We start from the raw sequence: 22,064 nt of genomic DNA on the forward strand, positions 1-22,064 counted from the left end.
ACACCCAAAGGCTGAGCTTGGGTCAGGGACTAAACCCCAAATACGGAGGGAAACTTTGGGAATTGGGAGCAGGAAGAATGCTGGAATGGTTTGGGTTGGAAGGAACCTTAAGGACCATCCCATTCCACCCAAAATTCCATGGCCAGGGACAGCTCCCACTGCCCCAGGCTGCTCCAGGCTCGGACATTGCAGGGATGGGGCAGCCCCAGGTCCTCCGGGAAGCTCCAAAAGCGTTTGGATCCTCTTCCCTCCCCCCAAATCCATGGAAATCCGGCAGGATCTCTTCTGTGCCCCAAAATCCCAGGCTCAGCCTGCTGGGAATTGTCCCACCAACCATCCCAAAAACCTCAGCTCCCTCCTTATTTTGGACAAACCGAGCCAAGGAGGGGACAAATCCAAGGATGAATCCAAGGATGAAGCGTCTGGGAGCGGGAGAAGCCAAATCAAAGGCAAGGGAGCAGCAAAGACCCCGCCAGGGCCTTTTTCATCCCGAATTTCCTCAATCCCGAGTTAATTCCTGCCAATCACCGGGCAGGCGTTCATTAAAACCTCACTAAGGCAAATTGGGGCTCCTGGAGCAGGAATGCGGGGGTTGGGAAGCGGGAAGGGTCCCGTTCTCCCTTCCCATGGGATATCCCTGATAAAATCCTGTGGAAAAGCCAAAGCCATTCATCAAAATCCACCCAATTTTCCTGGATTTTCCTCCTTCCTGAAACCGGGATGTGCTGGAAAAGTCGGGAATCTCCATCCCTGCATGAATGGTGTGTGCACATCCAGAAAATCCCGGGATAAACCTTTTGGAATTCACACACACCGCCCCAAAAAAACCAACCAAGCAAAAAAAACCCCAACAACAACAACAACAAAAAATAAACCACCTAAAAAACCCCAAACACAAAATGAAGAAAAGGAAAAAAAAAAGCACCAGGGGGCTGTAAGAAAAAGCAATGCAAAAATCGAGATTTTTTATTATTCGGAAGTCCAAAATCGAAAATAGCTTTGAAATTCCGCAGGGAACGCCGGGAACACACGGAAAAGCCTCATATACAGAGACAGATAAATTAACTGGGAATTCTGCAGACAAGCCAGGGGCATGGAGAGATTCCATATGTACATTTTTATGGAAACCATTTATACACTTTATTACATTTACAAAAAAAAAGCTGATTTTTTTTTCCACTACTTTTTTTTGTTTTTGTTTTTCCCTACGATAATGAAAAAAAATTACATTTTGTTTTTTTTATTTATTTTTTAGCTGTACAAACTTTTAATTAATAAAAATATATCTCTGTACAAAAGAGGGATTTGAGCTTTTTTTGTGTTTTTTATAATTTTTCTCATTTTTTCCCTTTTTTTCTTCTTTTTTTCCCCTTTTTTTCTTCATTTTTTTCTCTTTTATTTTCATTTTTTTCCCTTTTTTCCATATTTATTTTACCATATGCAAGTCCTCTGGGCACAAGGATGGAGAATGGCATGGAGCAGATCCCAGCCAGCTCGCAAAAAAATGGGATAAACCCTTTTCCCACTTCCTTGGCTCCCTGGGCAACAGCAGGAAAAGGGAATTCATGGATCCAAAGCAGCAAATTCCATTAAAGTCGTGCTCCCTCTTCTCCTTGCTGGGTGGTTTTAAATATTTTGGATTTATTTTGCACTCCTGGACATGGGTTTCTCCTGTTTTTTCCACGGAATGAGAATTTCTCCTGATTTTTCCATGGAATGAACAGGAGCCAAGTGTGGGAAGCCAACGTGCATCACCTGGAGCAGCCAGGGGAGGATTCCCTGGAGTTTGGACAAGAACGTGGAAAGATCCAAGCTCTGCTTCCAGATTTGTTGGAATTCCAGGATTGTTGGAATTTTGGGCCCTGGATTTGGGATGGGGACATGGTAAGGCAAGGGTTTGGGTTGGGCTGTGGAGTTTTTAGGGATAACTCAGCTTGGAAAAGATCAGGGACGAGCCAGGAGAGCCCGGCTGGAGGCAGGGTGGGATCCAAGGGAAGAGGGGAATGTTCCCTTGGAGTCCTGCTGGGATTGACACCACCCCAATCCATCTGCCCATGGAATTTCACCGTGGGATCCTCCCCAAATCCATGTGGGAACATTCCCCTGGCCCCTGCCCACGCTGGATCGGGGCTCAGGCTCCGGCTCCCACTTCTCAGGGAGAAATCAGGGCACCTTGGTGGCATTTTTGGGAGCAGAAGTGGCATTTTTGGGAGCACAGGTGGCATTTTTTGGCAGGCTGGGAATTCTGCTCCCTGTAGGAGAGGCAGGAGTAACAAAAATAAAATACTGATGTATTTACACCCAGAAAATCAAGGATAAACCAACAAAAATTCCCAAATTATCCCATGGTTTTCAGCAGGCAGAGCTTCAGGGAGGAGAAGATCCATGCTGGAATGGGAGCATGGATGGAAAACCCCATTCCAAAGGGTTCATCCTGATTTTCCTTGGAGCCTCCTGGACTCAGTGACCTGGGAATGGCACTTTTGCCCCCCTGATCCTAAAAAGGATCCAGAGCCTTCCCTGCTCCCACAAAATCCCAGGAAACCTCGGTGCCCCTGGGAAATAAAGGATGCAGCTCAGGATGGTAATTAAAACTCCTCTGGCACTGACCTTTGGAGGATCAGTATGGAAAGGGCAAAGGATTTGGGAAGCTTTTGGGGGAATTAGTGTTGAGCTCTTTTCAGAGAGGATTTTTGTCCCTTTGGATATTCCTGTCCCTTCAGGAATCATCTGGCAGTGAATTCCTGATCAGGAATTTGGGCCCAGCTCAAATCAGGGGGAACATGGGGCAGGAAAAACCCAGCCAGGAATGCCCTAAGGAAAATCAAACACAGGGAAGAGGGGAAAAACCTTGGGAAGCTTTTCCCAAGCTTTGGGAAGGTCCCATTTGGAAAACTCTTTCTGGGGTAGAAAATCCAACACAGAAATAACCCAGAAACCCAAATACAGAAACCCCAAATCCTCATCTTGTCCCATCCAGGTGTTTTCTGTAAATCCAGCCAGGAATGCCCAAAGGAAAACCAAACATAGGGAAGAGGGGAAAAGCTTCCCAAAGTTTGGAAAGCTCCCAATTGAAAACCCTTCCTCCGCCCAAGCCCTGGGGTAGAAAATCCAAAAACCAACCCAGAAAACCAAACCCAGACACACAAATCCTCATCCTGTCCCATCCAGGTGTTTTCCACGAATCCAGCACCTTGTGCACAACCTCTTTGTCGCCCAAGCTCTTCCCAAAGTTTGGGAAGCTCCTTCCAGGAGCAGCTCGGGAAAGCCTTCCCACCACCAGGCCTTCCCGAGGTGTGGGAGCGGGGCTGGAGCAGAACCTTTGGCTTGGAGATCCAGCAGGATGGAGGAGGTGGATCCAGCAGCCCCTGGGGAATTCCAGGGAGGTGCAGCAGCTTCCCCGCAGCCTCGGCAGGGGCGGGAGCAGGAGAGGGGGGGGATGGATGGATGGTGAGGTGGGACAGTCTCCACACTGGACACCGGCCACGGGAACCTGGGAAAGCAAGGAGCTGCTCAGGACACATGGGAATTCTGGGGGAGTGGCTTTGGTATCCTAAAGTTGGAGTATTCCAGATGGAATACTCCCTGCATTCCACGATCCCACGAGAACCCTTCCAACTCCCCATGTTCCATGACCCCAAACCCTTCCAGCTCCCTGCACATTCCATGATCCCAAACCCTTCCAACTCCAATCACTCCACAATCCCAAACCCTTCCAGCTCCAATCACTCCACAATCCCAAATCCTTCTAACTCACACACGCCATGATCCCAAACCTTTCCAACTCCACAAATTCCATGATCCCATGAGAACCCTTCCAACTCCAATCACTCCACAACCCCAAACTCTTCCAACTCCAGCGACTCTACGACCCCAAACCCTTCCAACTCCAATCACTGCATGATCCCAAACCCTTCCAGCTCCAATCACTCCACAATCCCAAATCCTTCCAACTCCACACATTCCATAATCCCATGAGAACCCTTCTAATTCCCCACACATTCCATGATCCCAAACCCTTCCAGCTCCCCACACTCCATGATCCCATAAGAACCCTTCCAACTCCAATCACTCCACAATCCCAAACCCTTCCAGCTCCCTGCACATTCCATGACCCCAAACCCTTCCAACTCCCCACACTCCACGACCCCAAACCCTTCCAACTCCCCACACTCCACGATCCCAAACCCTTCCAGCTCCAATCACTCCATGATCCCAAACCCTTCCAGCTCCAATCACTGCACGATCCCAAACCCTTCCAACTCCAATCACTCCACGGCCCCAAACCCTTCCAGCTCCAATCACTCCACGGCCCCAAACCCTTCCAGCTCCAATCACTCCACGACCCCAAACCCAACTCCAATCACTCCACGACCCCAAACCCAACTCCAATCACTCCACGACCCCAAACCCAACTCCAATCACTCCATGATCCCAAACCCTTCCGGCTCCAATCACTCCATGACCCCAAACCCTTCCAGCTCCAATCACTCCACGACCCCAAACCCATCCAGCTCCCTGTACACTCCATGATCCCAAACCCTTCCAGCTCCCCACACCCCACGGTGCCACGGACACCGGTGGCGGCGGGGGTGGCCTGTCCCACTCACCGTGCGGGGACAGCGCTATACGGCCGTGCACACCGTGCTCACTGTGAACTCGGCCTCGCCAGCCATGATGTCTGAGGGCTGCAGGTTCCTGTCGTACATGGGGTTCTCGAAGGTGCCCCTCACGTTGGTGTTCTCGTGGCCGGCGTAGCCGTTGAACGGGACTTTGGGTCTCCTCCTGTGGGATCGGGGACAAAACCCACACTGTGACAGCCCTGAGGGAGGGCACTGACAGGGGAAACCCGTGGGGATGGGGCAGGAAAATCCTGCCGGGGGTTTGCAGCATTGATCAGGAGCAAAACTGAATTTACACCATGCTCAAAGCCATGGGGTGGGGGGGAATTTGCTTTTAATCCTTCTCAATGTGGCCACAAATCCCATTAATGGCCAGCAAAACCCTCATTGCTCTCCTCTCCCAAATCCTCATCCCACCACACTTTATTTTCCCATCTTCTGAATTAAACCAGCTCTAAATGTGGGATTTTAAGCCCAGCTCACTGCTACTGCTCTCAAATCCCTGCATTTCTTTCACCATTTGGAATTCTTGCTCCAATCTCCCAAACCCTCTTTGTTGGTGTCCCACCTCCTGAATTAAACCAGCTCTAAATGTGGGATTTTAAGCCCAGCTCACTGATACTTCTCTCAACTCCCTGAGTTTCTTTCACCTTCTGGGATTCTTACCCCAAAGCCTCCTGTTTTTGTAGAGATAAAGCACAAACCCTACAACAACCTCCCAAACCTTCTGGTTTTGTTCCACCTCCTGAATTAAACCAGCCCTAAAGTGGGGGATTTTAAGCCCAGCTCACTGATAGTTCCCTCAAATCCCTGAATTTCTTTCAACTTTTGGGATTCTTGCCCCAAACCCACCTGTGTTTGTAGAGATAAAGCACAAACCCTGCAATAATCAGGGCGATGAAAGGCACAAGGATGGCGGCTGCCACGGAGCTGCTGTTGGATGCAAAGTGGTGGCCTATGGATTCGGGGTCGTTTTCCATCATGCTGATGTCTGGAACACAGCAGAAAGGAACACATTTCCCACATTTCCAAACCCCTGCTGGGGGAAAAGGGCTTGGCTCAAAGTACAGGTGGCACCAGCAGCAAAATGAGTGAAGTGGGGCTGGAAAAGGGAATTTAAAAATGGATGTGCAAGGATGGAGATCCAGCCTAACTTAGGCCTCATCATTTATTTACAGCTGCAATTAAAGAGAGGTGTAAATTGATTTATTTTGCAAAAAAGGTCCAACTTGGATGCATGAAGTTGGGCTTTAAGGAGACTCTGAAACGCAGCAATAACGAGAATCCATAAAGTTGACGAGATTCCAGCAATCCTGAGGGATTAAAGAGCTCAAACCATGCTTTAAGAAGTATTTAGGAGCTTAAATTTTGGGTGGTTTAAGCTCCCAGGAGCCTCTGTGATTTCTGATGGAGACACTTTCTGTGGTGGGAATGGGATTTGGGCTTGGCAGGGATCTGGGAATTTGGAAAAAAAAATTCAAGTGTTGTTTGTGCTTCCAAACTCTCCCCGCCTTTGGACAGCAGCCTGGTTATCCCTCATTTTGCTCCCAAATTATAAATTTTTCCCTTGTGCTGTTTGTTTCATGCTGTTTGTCTCCCACAATCCTCACACCAAGTTCAGCAGAACTCAGAAAGCGTGGAAAATTCAAGCCAGGGATTGGAGAAACATTCCCTGCCTGGAAAGCCCCAACCAGGCCAAAATGGAGCTTTTGGAATTGGGGGGAAAAGTGCAAATCCAAGGAATTTTACCAAGTCTCTGCAGGCCAAACTGCCCGAAGCCTTTGCCACGCACAAAGCCCTGGTACACGAAGGTGCCACTCGAGGACTCCGATGAGACCTGTGGAGAGTGGAAATCAACGGATTTATCCAACCTTTCCCTGGATTTAACACCCAGCTCATCCCAGCCCCTTCCAAGCGCATTAATTTGATGCAATTCCCCAGAAAATCCTGGCATTTTTTTAAGGAGTTTCACCACCCAATAGCTGAAAATTCTCCATTCTTGAAGGAAGGGAAGCTAAAACAAATCTCAGTGATAAACTGGAAAGGACATTGCTGATTCCAGAGGGAGAGGGAAAAAGTGGCCATGGGTCAGTTGGATCCACATTTTTCCCAAGCTCCTTTGGATCCCTAAAGGGCTTGGGAAACTCCCGGACACAGACAAAGGGTGAGGAGTTGGCTTCAGTAGGAAAAATCAGCTTTCCCAGCAAGATGTTGAGCAGACATAAAACATCCACATAGAACAACTCCCGTTGGTTTCTCCTCCAGCATCATCTGGGAGATGATGGATTCCAAACCCCAGGGCAATAAAACCAACCCCCAGCTGCAGGAGGAGCTGTCACCTGCTGGAGAAGTGCCACATGTCCCCTGCCAGCTCTGGGAATTGTCCCTCAGCTCCAAGGAAGGGAAATCCAGGCTGGGACATCCATGGCAGGGTGGATTTTGTGCACTCACGTGTCCATCCAGAGCCCATTTGTCATTCCTGAACTTGTTGGCAAAGATCTCCAGTGGCCCCATGATCTGGTACACCTGGAGCAGCAGGTGCACGTCTTCCTTCTTGTAAATCCCTGGAAAAGAAGGGATTTTGTCAGCTCTGGGTCACTCTGGTTGGAAATAATTGAGTGGGAGGGCAGAGAAACCACGTCAGGATTTGAGTGGACACTGGGAAACACAGCCCAGGATACTGAAGGTATTTTCCACATGGGAAAGGACTCAACTCAGTATTTAATTAATATTCAGGTTCTGCTGCTGGATCAGGAAGAGCCTGGTGCTCCAGGAGGGCAGGGACATGGAGCACTCATGGAATCAGGAGCTGGAAGGGTCCCCCAAGGATCATCAAAGTCCAGCTCACATAATTTCAGGTTTTTTGCCAAAAGCTCCAAGTCCTACCTTGGACAGCTCCAGGGATGGGCACTCCAAACCTCCCTGGGCAGTCCCAAGGTCTGACCACCCTTTCCATGGAGAAATGCTCCCTAAAATCCAACCTGGTACAGATTGAGGCTGTTTTATCCTGGGAGCAGAGCCTGACCCACCCTGTCAGGGAGTTTTGGGGAGCCCCCTGAGCCCCCTTTTCTCCAGGTTCCATCAGGAGTTCTCCAGACCCTTTTCCAGCTCCATTCCCTTCTCGGGACACACTCCAGCCCCTCCATTTCTGGTCATGAGTGACCAGAACTGGACACAACCCTAGAGGTGTCCCAGTGTCATAGAGAGGAAGAGAAATTATAAAAGAAAGGCCTCATAAAATCAGGCCTAAATTAATGGCTGCAAGTTCCCATGAGAAAACAATCTTGGTGTGAAAGATTCATTAACACAACAATCTATTCCTAGAGTGAAAAATAACTGCACCAGTATAAACAATAAGATCTGTCTCACGAGAATCAGTAGAAAAACTGTGTAAACGAAGTAAAACCACAGAAGTTTGACAGATATGCAAAATATAACACACAAAATACCATGCAGACCAATAAACTAAATGTAAAGAAGTGTCCACCAATAAGATCTGACACAGAACCTTCTGATAATCCCATAAAATGTGACCTGTACCATCTAGAATGGGCTTTTATCTCCACATCCCAGCAGTGCCAGCACAGGGGACAGTCCCTGCCCTGGCAGTGCCAATGCCAACCCCTCCCAAAGGCCACCTTGTCGTGTCCCTCACCCGACACCTGGAGCTCCACCCCGCTGTGGTCGATCAAGGTGGCGTTGACCTTGCTGGTGGCAGGGTCAAAGCTGGTGACAGAGAGCATGGCTGGCTGCTTCTTCCCCATGTACTCGTAGGAGCCTTTCCACAGGGAATTCCTTGCAAACACATCCGCAGGCACTGGAATTACAGCAGTGGGAGATGCAAAAAAAACCCCCAAAAAACCAGAAGCATTTCCATTTTTTCAGGGAGAAAAAAAAAACAGAGCAGGATTTATGTCTTTGAATTCATAAATTGTTTTAAATATTTAATATTTTAAAATAGTTTTTATTTTAAGTATCTTAAATCCCACCCACTCTGTGCCATCACCACGGGGGACAAAGCCAAAACCAGTGACTTTAATTTGCCTGTTGCGACCAAAAACGCAAGGAAAGTTTCAAAACCAAACCAACACCTGAAATAATTTATTAGCAAAAGTTAACTTCAAAAAAGAAAGGTCGAATGTACAAAATGCTGGAAGGGAATGCTGTGGGGAGGGCAGTGGGTGTTGATGTCCAGCTCCTGAAAGGATCCTCTTTGATCTCCAGGGAACGGGCTGGGGCAGGTGGCAGCTTTGAGGGGTTCAGGAGGGTGGGTTTGGGGGGCAGCGGGGATGTGTCCATGATGTGTCCCCGGGGATGAGCCCCCCGAGCCCTCACCTGAGGCCTTGGCGAGCGGCGGCTCCCGCGCGGTGCCCACGGGCCTCCCGCTGGGCCGGACGTCGGCTGCGACAGGGGCAAAGCAAACTGGTCAAGATTTGGGGTCTGGCACTGTCCACCCCACAATTCCTGAGGCTGGAAAAGCCCTCCAAGGTCACAGAGTCCAAGCTGTGCCTGAGGGCCACCCTGTCACCCAGCCCAGAGCAGCGAGTGCCACGTCCAGGCCTTCCTTGGGAACTCCAAACCTCCCTGGGCAGCCCCCGCCAAGGCCTGACCCCCCTTTCTGTGCAGAAATTTTCCCTAAAATCCAACCCCAAACTCCCCTGGCCCAGCCTGAGGCCGTTCCCTCTCCTGTCCCTGTTCCCTGGAGCACAGCCCGACCCCCCTGGCTGTCCCCTCCTGTCAGGAGCTGTGCAGAGCCACAAGGTCCCCCCTGAGCCTCCTTTGCTCCAGGCTGAGCCCCCTCAGCTCCAGCAGGAGTTTTCCAGCTCTGTTCCCTTCCCTGGACACGCTCCAGCCCCTCCATGTCCCAAATGGAGGAGCCCAGAACTGGACACAGCACTCGGGGTGTCCCTCACCAGTGGCCAGGACAGGGGACAATCCCTTCCCTGCTCCTGCTGGTCCATCCCTGATCCAGCCAGGTGCCACACCACATGGGCACACCTGGCTCATGTCCAGATGCTGTCCCTCAACACCCCCAGGTCCCTCTCTGCCTCTCAGCCTGTCCTGCCCTGCCCTCTGCTCCAATCCCAAGAGTCCAGAGTGACCCTCTGGCTCTCCAGGAGAGCCACAGGGCTCCATTTCAATGGATCAGAACTTGTTCTTCATCCAAGACTCTGTGGCAGGTAAAATGTGGGGGAGATAAACAATTTTTGTCCTCTGCAGGTGCTTCTAGACCCCAAAACTCCCCAGGTGGCTCTTTAAGGAAAGACTGGAGATGGCACCTGAATGTTGGGTCACAGGTTGGACTTGATGATCTCAAAAGGCCTTTTCCAACCTAATTCTGGGATTCTGCTGTGGAGATCAACAGTGGAGACCCTCCCACCAAGTGAAAATCAGGCTGGGCCATCCCACAACTTTTAAGGGAACAAAATCATGGCTGAAAACACCTCCCCCCTCCTTCCTTGGAGTTCTGACCCCAGAACTGAATCGTGGGATTATCTGCAGTTTGAAAACCACCTTTGAAGCACCTCAAGGCTCAGGATCTCCACAAGCTGAGAGCCTGGGGAGGGTCTCAGAGCCCAGCTGGTGCTGCCAGCCCCTCACCCAGGCAGATGGGGGGTTTCCCTGTCCAGCTGCCGTCGGCTTTGCAGGTGCGGTGCTCGGAGCCCCCGGTGAGGTAGAAGCCGCTCTGGCAGGAGTAGATCAAGGTGTAGCCCAGGGAGGGCAGGTCCAGGGCACCCACGTTGGCGTGGGATGGGGTCTCAGGCTGCTTGCAGTGGTGGGCTGGAGAGGACAGGGAGAACAGGTGAGAGAAAGCAGCCAGGTGAGCACGGGGAGGGTGAAAAGTGACACGGTGACAGCAACGGGGGAACCCTCCTGGTAGAGTTTCTACAGCACAGCTCACAGGGACTTTTCCCAGCTGGAGGAATTAATGAGGAGCTTCCCATGTTGGGTTTCTGTTCCCAGCTAAAGCTGAACCAGGCTCCAGCTGACGAGCTGAAAATCAGGATTGGCCACCCCCATTTTTAAGGGAAAAAGACAAAACCAAAGAATGCTGAAGCACCTCTGAGCCCAGAACTGAGTGCCAGGTGTGGGTGCAGACTAAAAACCTTGCATTCCCCAATTCTCCCTAAAATCCAGCACATTTCCTCCAAGGATCCCTCTTCCAGAGCCTGGCTGAAGGCCCCAGCTCCCTGTGGCACTCCCAGGACTCACGGACGCAGTCGGGCTGGACGCCGCTCCAGGTCAGGTTGGGCAGGCAGGTCCTGGTGGTGGAGCCCTGCAGCAGATATCCCTTCTGGCACCTGAAGAACAGGATGCTTCCCACCTGTCCCAACAGGAGACAATCACTCAGCTTCCCAGGGACTGCCAGGCCTTCATTCCATCCCCTTGGCACCACCTCACCCCTCACAGGAGCAGCTCCACTCCCAGGGAAGCTCCCAGCTGAGCAAAAATCCCATTCATGGCGTCTCCAAATTAATTAAACCTGAAATTAATTAATTAAACCCCAAGATGAAGGTAACTAATTAGCAGGAAAATGGAAGGATCCATTCTGGCATCCACTATCCCAGCAGGGAATGGGTGGGAATGGAGCCCCACAGGGAGTCACTGTGGGATTTTTGTCCCCATTCCGATGATTTCCTGCTGGATGAGAGATGGGATTAACAAAAGCACCTGCAGGATTTGGCATGAAAATTAATGGGAATTAATGTGAATAGCAGCAATTATTAATTAGCACTGTAATTAATTTCAGATACAATTAATGCTGTGCAAACCCACTTGGAGGGCTAAAGGAGCATGTTGGGGTGTCCTGCTCCCAGGAGGAGACAGGAATCCATGGAAGGACACAGGAATCCATAGCATGAGACATGAATTCAGAGGATGGGACATAAATCCATGGAAGGACACATGAATCCATGGGATAACACAAGAATCCATGAGAGGGGACATGAACTCATGGGAGGACACAATAATCCACGGAAAGATGCAAGAATCCATGGAGGAAGGACACATGAATCCATGGCAGAACATGTGAATCCATGGGAGAACATGTGAATCCACGGGAGGAGACACTAATCCATGGGAAGACACAAGGATCCATGGGAGGACACATGAATCCACCGGATAACATGTGAATCCATGATAGGAGGCATTAACTCATGGAAGGACACATGAATCCATGGGAGCACACAATAATCCATGAGAGGAAACGTGAATCCATGGGAGGACACGTGAATCCATGGGATAATGCATGAATCCATGGGAGAACATGTGAATCCATGGAATAACATAGGAATTCATGGGAGGACACGTGAATCCAGGCCAAGCACTGAGCAGGGCTGGCTTGGTGCTGCACCCCTCTTCCATGGCCATACCTGGTACCCCTGGGAATTGTTCTGCATCCCAAAAAGAGGCACCCCAGGATCTGCACACGTCGTGAGGCTGGGATCTGTTAAAAACAGGGAAGGGATTTACAGGAGGGCTCAGACCCCTCCAGGCACATGGGTCCTGCTGCACCTCTGGAACACAAGAGGGATTTGGCTCCGAAGAAACACATGGCAACAAGAAAAACACACGGATCTTCTTGTTCCTTAAATCCCTGCCTGCTGCAGCACGAAGCAGCCAGAGGCACTTCATCCCTCAGGAGAAAAACTGGGAACACACACCTTGGATCAGGACAGCTCTTCCCCACACCCACACCCTCTGCTCCCAAGGGCCATCCCAAGCTCCAAGCACCATGGTGATCCCACCCTCCCTGCCCTCTCCTGAGACATAAACTTCAAGGAATTTAGAGATTTTAGAGGAGCTAAAATTAGAGATAAGCTTTATTGGAGTTAATTAAAATAAACGGGTAGGCCTTGATGAAGTTAAGAGTTAGTAGTTAACTAGTAAGAGATTGTTTGTCAACACAATGTTTGGTTAGCTGGGTTTATAATGAAGAATCTGGAAACTGATGAATAGCTTTAGGAGCATAAGACAGGTGTGGGCCTCCTCTGCTCTGAAACCAGTTGGAGACAGGGAATGGGGGTTCTTCCAAGGGTTCATTTGTCATATTTGCATTGAAAAAGTAGAAAGGTCAGAACGAGGAAGACTTCATTTACTTCCTCATTTTGGGACCCCCTCCCCATGAAAGGGACCACGGACCCATTTCAAGGAACGAACCACACATGCTTAATAGCATTAGAACTAATTAGCATACAGAGTGGGGAATGGGCTGTACCAAAATCATGAATATGTATTTGTATTTTGGGTATTCAATACTTGTATAGATAAAAAGGGTCTGTAATCACGTGTAAAGTGCAGTGTGTATTTGGGAGCTATCCCACAGCTGCCCTGGCAATAAACACACACCTTCTAACTTCAAACTGTTCAAACTCTTTGTCCGTCACAGCTGGATATCGGTACTAGATCAATATCCACATTTTTTAATGAATCACTCCTCCCATCCTGATCTGCAAGGACCACGGGGTTGGGGTTGGAAGTGAAGAGAGCCCCCAGACCCCGCAGCTGGGCCCCCCTTACCGATGCAGCTGGGCTGGGTCCCGCTCCAGGTGCCGTCGGACTGGCAGAACCTCCGCGCCGACCCCACGAGCACCAGCGGGGCCAGGCAGGAGAAGGACACGGACGAGCGGTAGGTGAAGCCTCGGTCCTCCCTCCTGCCCTGGGCTGGGGTCCCCGGGTCCCCACAGAACACGGCTGTAACAGCAAAGGGACACGGAGGTGGCCACAGACCCCTCAGCAATGTCACATCCCATCCAGCCCATCCAGCTCCATGATTAGCTCAGGAATCAGGGGTGGCAGAAGGCATTGCTGGCTGCATTCCTTGTAATTATCTCCTTTTGTCAGTGGTTGTTAATTAACTTCCACCTTCTCCCCCGGATTTGCCTTTTTTTCCCCCCTCTTTTTTCTCCCCTAATTGCACGGTGTCACTTTGTTCCTTGGCTCTGTGTCACACGGAAAGCCCACTAATTATCCCAGATCCTGGGAAAGGTGTGAGGAACAGTGAGGGGTTTGTGGGATTTAATATGAAAATGGATGTTGTGCAGCTGGAAAAGGAACTCAGAGCTGCCTTCAGCATCAGGAGATGTTTAATTCCCTTTTTTGTTTGGTGTTTGCTGTTGTGTCAAACCCACCCAACCCCACAAAACACTCCCAAATTCTGCTGCAGCATGGTGCCCTTTGCCAAAGGATTTTTTGGCAGTTCCAGGAGTCCTGATTGCAGAAGATTGGGTCACTGAGACCAAACACCCAGTTTTGAGGATATTTTGTAGGCAGGAACACGGAAAATGCCTGGATTCATCCCAAAAGTGGCATCACCCTTCTGTAACAGGGGTAGAGTGACCACCAGTGTCCCTGGCGTGACCACCAGTGTCCCTGCCTCCTCCCTACACATGCCAAACCAAGGTTCCCAAAAAACCAAGCCATGAGGGAGCTGGGAGAGCAGCCAGACTTTGGCTCCAGACTCCTGAAGCATCACCACGGCACCAAAAATTCCCACTCCAGCTCGTGGAAAACTCCATTTAGGAACAGGGCACGAAGCACAGCACGATCCCTCTAAACCCTGAGCTGCCAAACCAGTGACGCAGAGCTTGGGAAAAAACATTGGGAAAAGCCCCAAAAAAGCTGGATTTGAAGCAGAATCCTGCTGATTCCTGGTGGGAAAGAGGGAAGCTGCCTACTCACGGAAGCACTGGGGGATCTCCCCGCTCCAGGAGCCGTTGCCCTCGCAGGTGAGCACGGCGGGCAGGGACAGCTGGTAGCCCTCCAGGCAGGCGTAGCTGATGCTGGAACCCCAGCTGAAATCTGATCCCACCACCTTCCCGTTGGGAATGGCCTGCGGAGCTCTGCAGGTGATGGCTGGAGGAGAAGGAAAAAGAGGAGGAGGAGGAGAAGGTGGAAAAGGAGGAGAAGGAAAAGAAGGAGGGGAAGGAGAAGAAGGAGAAAAAGGAGGAAAAGGAGGAAAAGGCAAAGAAGGAGGAGAAGGAGAAGAAGGAGAAAAAGGAGAAAAAGGAGGAAAAGGAGGAAAAGGAAAAGGAGGAGGAGAAGGAGAAGGAGAAAAAGGAGGAAAAGGAGGAAAAGGCAAAGAAGGAGGAGAAGGAGAAGAAGGAGAAAAAGGAGAAAAAGGAGAAAAAGGAGAAAAAGGAGGAAAAGGAGGAAAAGGCAGAGAAGGAGGAACGAGAAAAGGAAAAGGAAAAGGAAAAGGAAAAGGAAAAGGAAAAGGAAAAGGAAAAGGAAAAGGAAAAGTAGAGTCAGGTCTCTCCACTTCTTCATTATTTACATTAACAAGCAAATTCCACGTAGGAGTGAAGTCACCTCCTGATCTCCAAGAGTATCTCCTGGGACTGGCACAAAGTGGGGACAAACCCTTCAAAGTCTGGAGTTCAATCCCAAATTATGAAATGTCCTGTGGGAAGGGATCCATGAGGATCATCCAGCCCAAGCCCAGGCCCTGCACAGACACCCCAAAATCCCAAGCATTGTCCAAATATTCCTTGAGATCCTGGGGCTGTGCCCACTCCCTGGGGAGCCTGTTCAGTGCCCCACCACCCTCTGGGGGAAGAACATTTTCCTCAACATCTCTACAAATCCGATATTTAAGTCAATGCTCATTCTCAGCTGAAGGTAAAAATCTGCCCTGACATGGTGTGAAAACTCATCCCAGATTTCCCCGAAGATTCACACATTTTGGACAACCTGGCTGAGGCTCAGACGAGCAGTTGAAGCCACAACCTGTCGGGTTTTCACCCACCCTGGGGTGTTTGGAGATGACATTTTTGCAGCGCTCTGCTCTTCAGCTCAGAGGAGCTAAACCTGTGCCTCCAAATGAGACTCTTGGCCACATTCTGGATCATTTCTGCAGCATTTGCTCAGTGCAGAGAATGAAAAAGGAGAGGAAGAATTGCTCTTTACAGCCTCTGAAGGAGCTGGAGCGCATTTGAGGGTTTTTATGTGGCCTGTTTTTATATCAGCCCCGTGACAGGTGAATTTTCCAGATTTTTAAAGGAATGCAGAGATGCTGCCACACATTTTATCTGCGCTGGGGGGTGAGGAAAAGAGATCCAGCCTGCCCAGACACTGCTTTCCTATTTCCCTTTTCTATCTCTGAACCACAGGAGCCGTCTCAGAATAATGAAAAGACTTGCAGGGAACATTTTTCAGATGTTTCTGGGTGATGCCAGCACAGCGTCTGCTGGAAAAACACAATATTTCATCCGAGCTTGATCCGAGTTTTTGTGCAAAATCACTTTACTCCCTGGGCTTTGAAGGAGAAGAGCAATTCCTTCCCTCCCTCCCAGGCACAGATTGATAGCCCTGAACACAGCAAGGTGCTGCTGCTTCCCTGACAAATGCCAAACTTCGGGTGGGACAAGGGATCTGAGGAGCGCCCAGCCAGGCTTCCAGGGAAACTCTGGTGGCCTGCAAAACTTGTCTCCTGCAAGCCCTGCAGGTTCCTACCCTTGCAGACGGGTTTGGTGCCGTTCCAGGTGCGGTCTTTGGTGCAGGTGAGGGCAGCTGCTCGGTCTGACTCCATCATGAAGCCAGGAGTGCACTGGAACACCACGGATTTGTTGTAGGTGAAGTCACTGCCCAGCCTCAGCCCGTTGGCCGGCACGCCGGGGTCTCCACAGTTGATCACTGCCAAGGAAGGGGAAAAGGAGAATTTCTGGCAGCTGGAACCACATCTGTGGTGGTCCTGAGTGGTTTTATCCAGGTGGGATTTAAAAAGTTAAATGTGGAGCAGGTTTGTAGCACAGGGTGGAGCTTAATGGCTCATTAAGACCTTGAAAGGAGCTGGATTAACACTAATTAAACTTTAAAGCAAACCCGGGTCAAACCTGGGTGAAGGGAAGGCACACAGCACTCCCCACTTAGCCCAGTCACTGCCTCTGATGTAAATCCACCTTTGTCACCACCCCGTTCCCAGCCCTGAGGTCACATCCCTGCCCCAGGAATGTCACACTCAGGAGCAGCCCCAGAGAGCCCCCCCAGCTCGGCCAACACCCACTCCCAAAATTATCCCAGAGCTCCCTCCATCCAGCTGGAAAAAGAACCCCAGAGCAAGATTTTTCCATTAGGTCCCAGCAGAATTCCCAGGCTGAGCTGCTGCTGGTGCCAGGCCAGGCTTTAGCAGAGTTTCTCAGGGTGGCACTCTCTTGGTGCCTTAGGATTTGAGCTTTCCTATTTTTCATGTATTTGTAATCCTGCTGTTCTTAGTCTATAACTCCAAACTCCACACACAGTGTGAGCTGCTGCTTCCCCATTTTGGGCAGACACAACAATTCCTCTCCAGGCCTGGCAATCAAGGACACCTCACTGCCTCAGGCCCTGAGAAATGTGAGTAAAAGTGAGTTGGGGGGAGCAAACTTGGGGTAAATGACTTCATTACCTAAAGCTGCAATTGGAATTAATTAATCCCCAAAATGCAAATGGACCAAAATTATAAAAGTGTGAAAACCCTTGACCCATCAACCATTTCTGGGTTTAGCCCCTGGGGGGCTTTGTCTGCCCTAAATGTACCTGAAAGCCCTTCAATAAATAGAACTGCTTTTTATTCCCTTAACTTTGTCTGGCCTCTGTTTTTAGGTAGCCCAAAAGGCATCAAGTGGGCACAGCTGGGCCTGGCAGCTCATCCTTGCCCTCTCCCTGTGGCAGGATTCCATCCCAGTGATGCCTGGTGGAGGCTGAGCTAGAACAGAGGCTGGACAGAGTTAAAGAATAAAGCAGGGATTTGTTAAAAGGATAGGGGAGGATCCCTATCCTTTTAATAAAGGATCTCCTCAATGGATCCACCTTGGGCAGCACAAGAGCCCAGCCAGGGCTGCACCCAAGATGAACCCAAATGGGCACAAAAACGGATGACCGGTTACAACATCTCACATTTTTATAAGTTCTGCTCCATTTGCATATTGGAGTTAATTGTCCAATTCCAGATTTAGCCCATGAAGTCCCATCCTTCTTCTTTTTCTCTCTCCAGCCCACGTTGTTTGTGTTCGTGGGTCTGAAGTCTGGATCATTTGTCCTTGGTCCCCAGCTGGAGCAGGAATTGTTTTGTCTCCCTGCTCTGTGCAGAGAGCTCACCATCCCCTGATATGAACCCAGACCCACCCACAAAAGCAGCACAGAACCCGAAAAACACAAACCCTAAAGCTGAGGCAGCGCCAGTGCTCACCAGTGCACTCGGGGCTGGTCCCAGTCCAGGTGCCATTGACGGTGCAGTGCCTGCTCAGCACCCCTGTGGAGTAATAACCCTCCCTGCACTGGTAGATGATGGAGCTGGAGAACACCAGGCCGTCGTTGAAGATCACCCTGGCATTGCTGGGGGTCCCGGGGTTCCCGCAGGAAATCACTGCCAGGGAAACGGGGGAATTGAAACAACCCAGGGGACACAACCAACCCCAGAACCCCAAGGGGCTCCCCCTGCATTGCCTGTCCTCAGGAAAGGCAAGTTCTGGGACATGAGAGCATTTCTGGGGACACCAGAGCCATTCTGGGGACATGAGAGCATTTCTGGGGACACCAGAGCATTCCTGGGGACATGAGAGCATTTCCGAGGACATCAGAGCCATTCTGGGGACATGAGAGCATTTCTGGGGACGCCAGAACCGTTCTGGGGACACCAGAAGTGTTCTGGGGACATCAGAGGAATTCTGGGGACACTGGAGCAGTCTTGGGGACACTGGAAGCGTTCTGGGGACACCAGGGCAGCTCTGGGGACACCAGAACAACTCTGGGGACAGCGGGGTAGCTCTGGGGACATCAGAGCAATTCTGGGGACACCGAGGCAGTCCTAGGGACAGTGGGCCAACTCTGGGCATACCAGAACAGCTCTGGGGACAGTGGGGCAGCTCTGGGGACACTGGGGCAGCTCTGGGGACCTCAGAGAATTCTGAAGACATTGGGGCTGCTCTGGAGACACCAGAACATCTCTGGGGACACCGGGGCAATCCAGGGGACACTGGAGCAGCTCTGGAGAAACCGAGGCAGCTCTGGGGACACTGGGGCAGCTCTGGGGATACCAGGGTAGCTCTGGGGACACCGGGGCAGTCCAGGGGACACTGGAGCAGCTCTGGGGACACTGGGGCAGTTCTGGGGACACTGGGGCAGCTCTGGGGACAGCGGGGCAGCTCTGGGGACAGCGGGGCAGCTTTGGGTACACTGGGGCAGCTCTGTGCACATCAGAGAATTCTGAAGACATTGGGGTAGCTCTGGAGACACCAGAACAGCTCTGGGGACAGTGGGGCAGCTCTGGGGACACCGGGGCAGCTCTGGGGACAGCGGGGCAGCCCCGGGGCTGTGGCACAGCAGTACCTTCACACTCGGGCTGCGTGCCGCTCCAGGAGCCGTTGGCGTGGCAGGTCCTCTCGGAGGAGCCCCGCAGGGAGTAGCCGGGCTCGCAGCTGAACCTCACCACGCTGCCCACGTCGAAGGCGTCCCCCAGCCCGATCCCGTGCGAAGGTATCCCGGGGTCGCCGCACACGCCCTGGCTGCCCCCTGCCCAGGGAGAGCACGGGGTCACCAGGGCCACCAGGGCACGGTGGCTCTTGTCACCCGCATCGGGAATTCCACCCCCAGCGCAGCAGCGGAATTCCAAATTAAACATTCCCTGGTTCCAGGAGCCCCCCCGGTTTTGAGCTGGGTGCAAACATGGCCACAATTCCTGAATCCCAAGGTGGAGCCTCCAGCATCAGCCCCGGGGGTGTTTCCCCTCCATAAAGGAATTCCCACGTGCTCCAAGCCAGCCCTGAGCAGCTGGCACTCAGGGAACAAGGAGGGGTGGAGCATGGCAGGAAGGGAAAGGAAAAGGGAAAAGGGAAAAGGGAAAAGGGAAAAGGGAAAAGGGAAAAGGGAAAAGGGAAAAGGGAAAAGGGAAGGGTTGGGGAAGTTCAGGGAAGGAAGTTCAAGGAAGTTCAGGGAAGGGAAGGGAAGTTCAGGGAAGGGAAGTTCAGGGAAGGAAGTTCAAGGAAGTTCAGGGAAGGGAAGTTCAGGGAAGGGAAGGGAAGTTCAGGGAAGGGAAGTTCAGGGAAGTTCAGGGAAGTTCAGGGAAGTTCAGGGAAGGGAAGTTCAGGGAAGTTCAGGGAAGTTCAGGGAAGGGAAGTTCAGGGAAGTTCAGGGAAGTTCAGGGAAGTTCAGGGAAGGGAAGTTCAGGGAAGTTCAGGGAAGTTCAGGGAAGTTCAGGGAAGTTCAGGGAAGTTCAGGGAAGTTCAGGGAAGTTCAGGGAAGGGAAGTTCAGGGAAGGGAAGGGAAGTTCAGGGAAGGGAAGGGAAGTTCAGGGAAGTTCAGGGAAGGGAAGGGAAGTTCAGGGAAGGGAAGTTCAGGGAAGGGAAGGGAAGTTCAGGGAAGTTCAGGGAAGGGAAGTTCAGGGAAGGGAAGGGAAGTTCAGGGAAGTTCAGGGAAGTTCAGGGAAGTTCAGGGAAGGGAAGGGAAGTTCAGGGAAGGGAAGTTCAGGGAAGGGAAGGGAAGGGAAGTTCAGGGAAGTTCAGGGAAGGGAAGGGAAGGGAAGGGAAGGGAAGGGAAGGGAAGGGAAGGGAAGGGAAGGGAAGGGAAGGGAAGGGAAGGGAAGGGAAGGGAAGGGAAGGGAAGGGAAGGGAAGGGAAGGGAAGGGAAGGGAAGGGAAGGGAAGGGAAGGGAAGGGAAGTGCCTCCTCCTCGAGGCACAAGGAGTAGGTGACGATGGGTAGGAGGTGATGACAATGGCTGGGTGACCATGAACGGGTGACCATGGCTAGCTGACCATGAACAGGTGACCATGAAAGAGTGACCATGAATGGGTGATCATGAACAGGTGACCATGAACCGGTGGCCATGGCTAGCTGACCATGAACGAGTGACCCCCGTGCCTCTCCCAAGGCTCCTCCCTCACCCGAGCAGTGTGGCAGGGAGCCGCTCCAGCGCCCGTCCAGCTGGCACATCCGCGTGGCGTTGCCCACCAGCGTGCGCCTGCCCAGGCAGCTGTACCTGACCACCGAGCCCACCGTGTGCTTGTCCCCCGAGATCTGCGCGTGGGGAGGGGACCCGGGGTGGCCACACGACACCACTGCAAGAGAGACACAGCTTCAGCACCCAGGGAATCCAGAATTCTGGCTTGGGGGGCTTTAAACGTCAGTTAATGCCAACCCTTTCCATGGGCAGGGATGCTTTTCCCTGTCCAAGCCCTGTCCAGCCTGGCCTTGGACACTTCCAGGGATGGGGACACTTCCAGCTGCTCTGGGCACCTGTGCCAGGGCCTCCCCACCCTCACATGGAAGTTCAACACACAGGAAACAAAACCACGGGATAATCTTATTTTTTAGAAAAAACTTTTAACCCCAGGAATCCAAGGAATCAGCGGTAAAACTGACCTGGATTTCCAAATGCCCACAAATCCTACAAATCCTAATATTTTATGGGAGATAAAATGGAGGAAGGAGGTCCCTTGTGCTCAAGGGGTGAGGGAGCCTGGGATTGGGGTTTTAACAGGAATTCCTCCTGGCTGTGGGAACATGGATCATCACTCACCAATTCCCCAGGAACATGCAAGGGGTGAGGACCAGACAAAAGGAGAGGAAAATGTGCCCAAAACTGCTCAATAGGATTTGATGTGGAGGGATAAACATGGAAAAAACAAAAGGAACAATCCCAGCTTTGGAACAGCTCAAGCCAATTGGAATTTCTGGAGTTCTGAGGCCATTCCCAAAGGAAGGGAATGGGACTGCAGCTGGTTTAGTGCCCAAAGGGACAAACTGGTCATGCTGGGGTGGGGCTGATCCTGCCTGCACCTCCCTAAAGCACCTAAAATCCACTCTGGATCCCAAATTCCCAGTGTAAGACTGGGACTCATTCAGGTGAGCCCTCACTCAGGTGAGCCCTCACTCACCCAGGTGTACCCTCAGCCACTCAGGTGAGTTTCCACTCACTCGGGTGAGCCCTCCCTGTGCTCCAGAGCTGCTCCTGCCCTCTCCACCTGCACCATCCCAGCTGGATCCTCTCCTCACCTTCAAAATCCATTGGGATCCACCTGTCCTTAACCCCCTGCAGTAGGATCCTCTCTTCAAATCCCAAAACTCATTAGGATTCCACCTGGAATCCCCCTAAATCCACTGGGATCCACCTGTCGTTACAAAGAGAACTCCCTCCAGAAGGATCCTTTCCTCAAACCCCAAAGCCCATTGGGATTCCACCTGGAATCCCCCAAATCCACTGGGATCCACCTGTCCCTACACAGAGAACCCGCTCCAGCAGGATCCTTTCCTCAAATCCCCAAATCCATTGGGATTCCACCTGGAAATCCCAAAATCCATTGGGATTCCACCTGGAAATCCCCAAATCCATTGGGATTCCACCTGGAATCCCCAAAATCCAGTGGCATCCACCTGTCCCTACACAGAGAACTCCCTCAAGCAGGATCCTCTCCTCAAACCCCAAAATCCATTGGGATTCCAGCCAGAACCCCCAAATCCACTGGGAT

At 51.5% G+C, this 22,064-nt stretch overlaps 1 protein-coding gene across 1 annotated transcript in view; it reads right to left on the minus strand.

Annotated features, from left to right (window-relative positions):
* Positions 1–937: 937 nt before the first annotated feature.
* The window catches only part of CSMD2 (CUB and Sushi multiple domains 2), a 245,056-nt gene continuing 223,929 nt past the window's right edge, over positions 938–22,064 (minus strand). Inside the window, 16 exon segments of the mRNA XM_064398686.1 lie at positions 938–3,493; positions 4,611–4,785; positions 5,475–5,613; positions 6,372–6,459; positions 7,074–7,186; positions 8,278–8,439; positions 8,958–9,023; positions 10,224–10,403; positions 10,836–10,947; positions 11,996–12,069; positions 13,143–13,316; positions 14,304–14,477; positions 16,077–16,256; positions 17,791–17,967; positions 18,930–19,112; positions 20,481–20,654. Of these exon segments, the coding sequence (XP_064254756.1) occupies positions 4,626–4,785; positions 5,475–5,613; positions 6,372–6,459; positions 7,074–7,186; positions 8,278–8,439; positions 8,958–9,023; positions 10,224–10,403; positions 10,836–10,947; positions 11,996–12,069; positions 13,143–13,316; positions 14,304–14,477; positions 16,077–16,256; positions 17,791–17,967; positions 18,930–19,112; positions 20,481–20,654 (2,156 nt within the window). The 3' untranslated portion in view covers positions 938–3,493; positions 4,611–4,625.

Source organism: Passer domesticus, chromosome 24 (assembly GCF_036417665.1).
Source record: "Passer domesticus isolate bPasDom1 chromosome 24, bPasDom1.hap1, whole genome shotgun sequence".
Classification (NCBI taxonomy): Eukaryota; Metazoa; Chordata; class Aves; order Passeriformes; family Passeridae; genus Passer; species Passer domesticus.